General features: G+C 65.7%; 1 protein-coding gene across 1 annotated transcript; it reads right to left on the bottom strand.

The window, feature by feature from the left end:
• Nucleotides 1–187: 187 nt before the first annotated feature.
• On the bottom strand, nt 188–1,274 carry LOC107307909 (insulin-induced gene 1 protein-like). Its single transcript, XM_015851402.2, has one exon. The coding sequence runs from the start codon at nt 937–939 to the stop codon at nt 487–489; it is 453 nt and encodes a 150-aa protein (XP_015706888.1). The 5' UTR covers nt 940–1,274; the 3' UTR covers nt 188–486.
• Between the last annotated feature and the right edge of the window lie 255 nt (nt 1,275–1,529).

Below are 1,529 nucleotides of genomic sequence, written 5' to 3'. Positions count from 1 at the left end.
GAGGGACAATCACCTCCCTATCCCTGCTGACCACCCCTCTCCTGATGGAGCCCAGGATCCCATTTGCTTTCCAGGCTGCCAGGGCGCACTGCTGGCTCATGTTGAGTCTCTCGTCCCTCAGGACCCCCAGGTCTTTCTCTGCCGAGCTGCTCTCAAGGACCACTCCTCCCAGCCTGTACAGGTGCCTGGGGTTCTTCCTGCCCAAGTGCAAAACCTTGCACTTTGCCGTGTTGCACCTCATTAGGTTCACACGAGCCCAGTATCATTCATACTTTCAGCAGGAGCACAAACAGCACAAGACAGCACCACTAAGTGATAAACAATGCACGTAAGGATCGATGAAGGACTCCTAGCAGCGATATGACAGCTCTGACACCCCGCAGGTAACGCAGCCCTGGACCCGCAGCCCCGCACGTGATTTCCTTGTTGTCAGCCCGGCCCGTGGCCTGTTAGCGGAGCCGACCAATGGGAAGAACCGCCCGGGCCTCACCAGTTCGGCGGCGGCCAATGGAGGCGAGAGGGGGCGGCGGCGGGACGGGAGCGATCCGAGCTCCGATATACAGGGTGGATATGGGGTGGGATTGGGGGTACACCGCACTCACCTGCCGCTGTCCCGCAACACGGCGGCACCCACCAGGCGGAGGAGAAGAGCGTGGCGATGACCTCGTCGGGAAACAACGTGACGTTGCGCTGGATCTGCAGCAGGTTCAACACCAGCGCCATGAAGGCTCCCACCACGAACAGAACGAGGCTGCGCTGCACTAAGTGTTGCCTCCACGTCGTGGCGGAACAACCTGCAGCGTCCCGTACCGCACGTCCAGCGCTGGGCGATGGGCTCCTCATGGCGCCCGCTTTAAGGGCCGCCTCCCCCGGCCGTGCAGCGTGCCGCGCTCGGGCCGCGCAGGAGCAGCTCCAGGAGCCGCTCTCCAGCCGGGGCATGGGCCCGGCCGAGCTCCGGAGATAGCGGGGACGGCTGTCAGCACGGCCCCGCAGGTGACAACAGCAAAGCAGAGCCGCCCTCCTCCCCGCTATCACCACCGCTATCGCCGCCGCTCACCTCAGCCCCTAAGGAAGGCGCAGGCCGCCACCGCGCTCGCCGCCCGCTCCGGGCGTTAAGGTTTATAACCGCCGGCAGCCGCCGTCACGTCACCCGCCTCCGACCTACCGGCAGCAGCGCCCGGCCCGCCGCCGAGCCGGCCCTCCCCTCACGCCGCTCCGAGGGCGGAGCGGAGAACGAGGGCAGAGCGCGGGAGTAGCGCTACAGCCCCGGCCGCCCGCCCAGCGCTGGGGTGAGGCGGAGCGGCCAATGGCGGCCGGGCGGATGATATGACGTGTGGGACACACCACGCGCCCGCCTTCCCCCTCCTCACAGCTACCCCTGTCCGCCGGGTGACGGCCGAGGAGCGCAGCGGGGGATGGAGGAAGGGGAGGAAATATCACAGAATCACAGAATGACCCGGGTTGGAAGGGACCTCAAGGATCATGTAGTTCCAACCCCCCTGCCTGGCAGGGCCACCAAACATACACCT

The sequence above is a fragment of the Coturnix japonica genome, unplaced genomic scaffold (assembly GCF_001577835.2).
Source record: "Coturnix japonica isolate 7356 unplaced genomic scaffold, Coturnix japonica 2.1 chrUnrandom2018, whole genome shotgun sequence".
Lineage (NCBI taxonomy): Eukaryota > Metazoa > Chordata > Aves > Galliformes > Phasianidae > Coturnix > Coturnix japonica.
The sequence above is the reverse complement of the archived record's forward strand: the minus strand, read 5'-3'. Positions and strand labels throughout refer to the sequence as shown.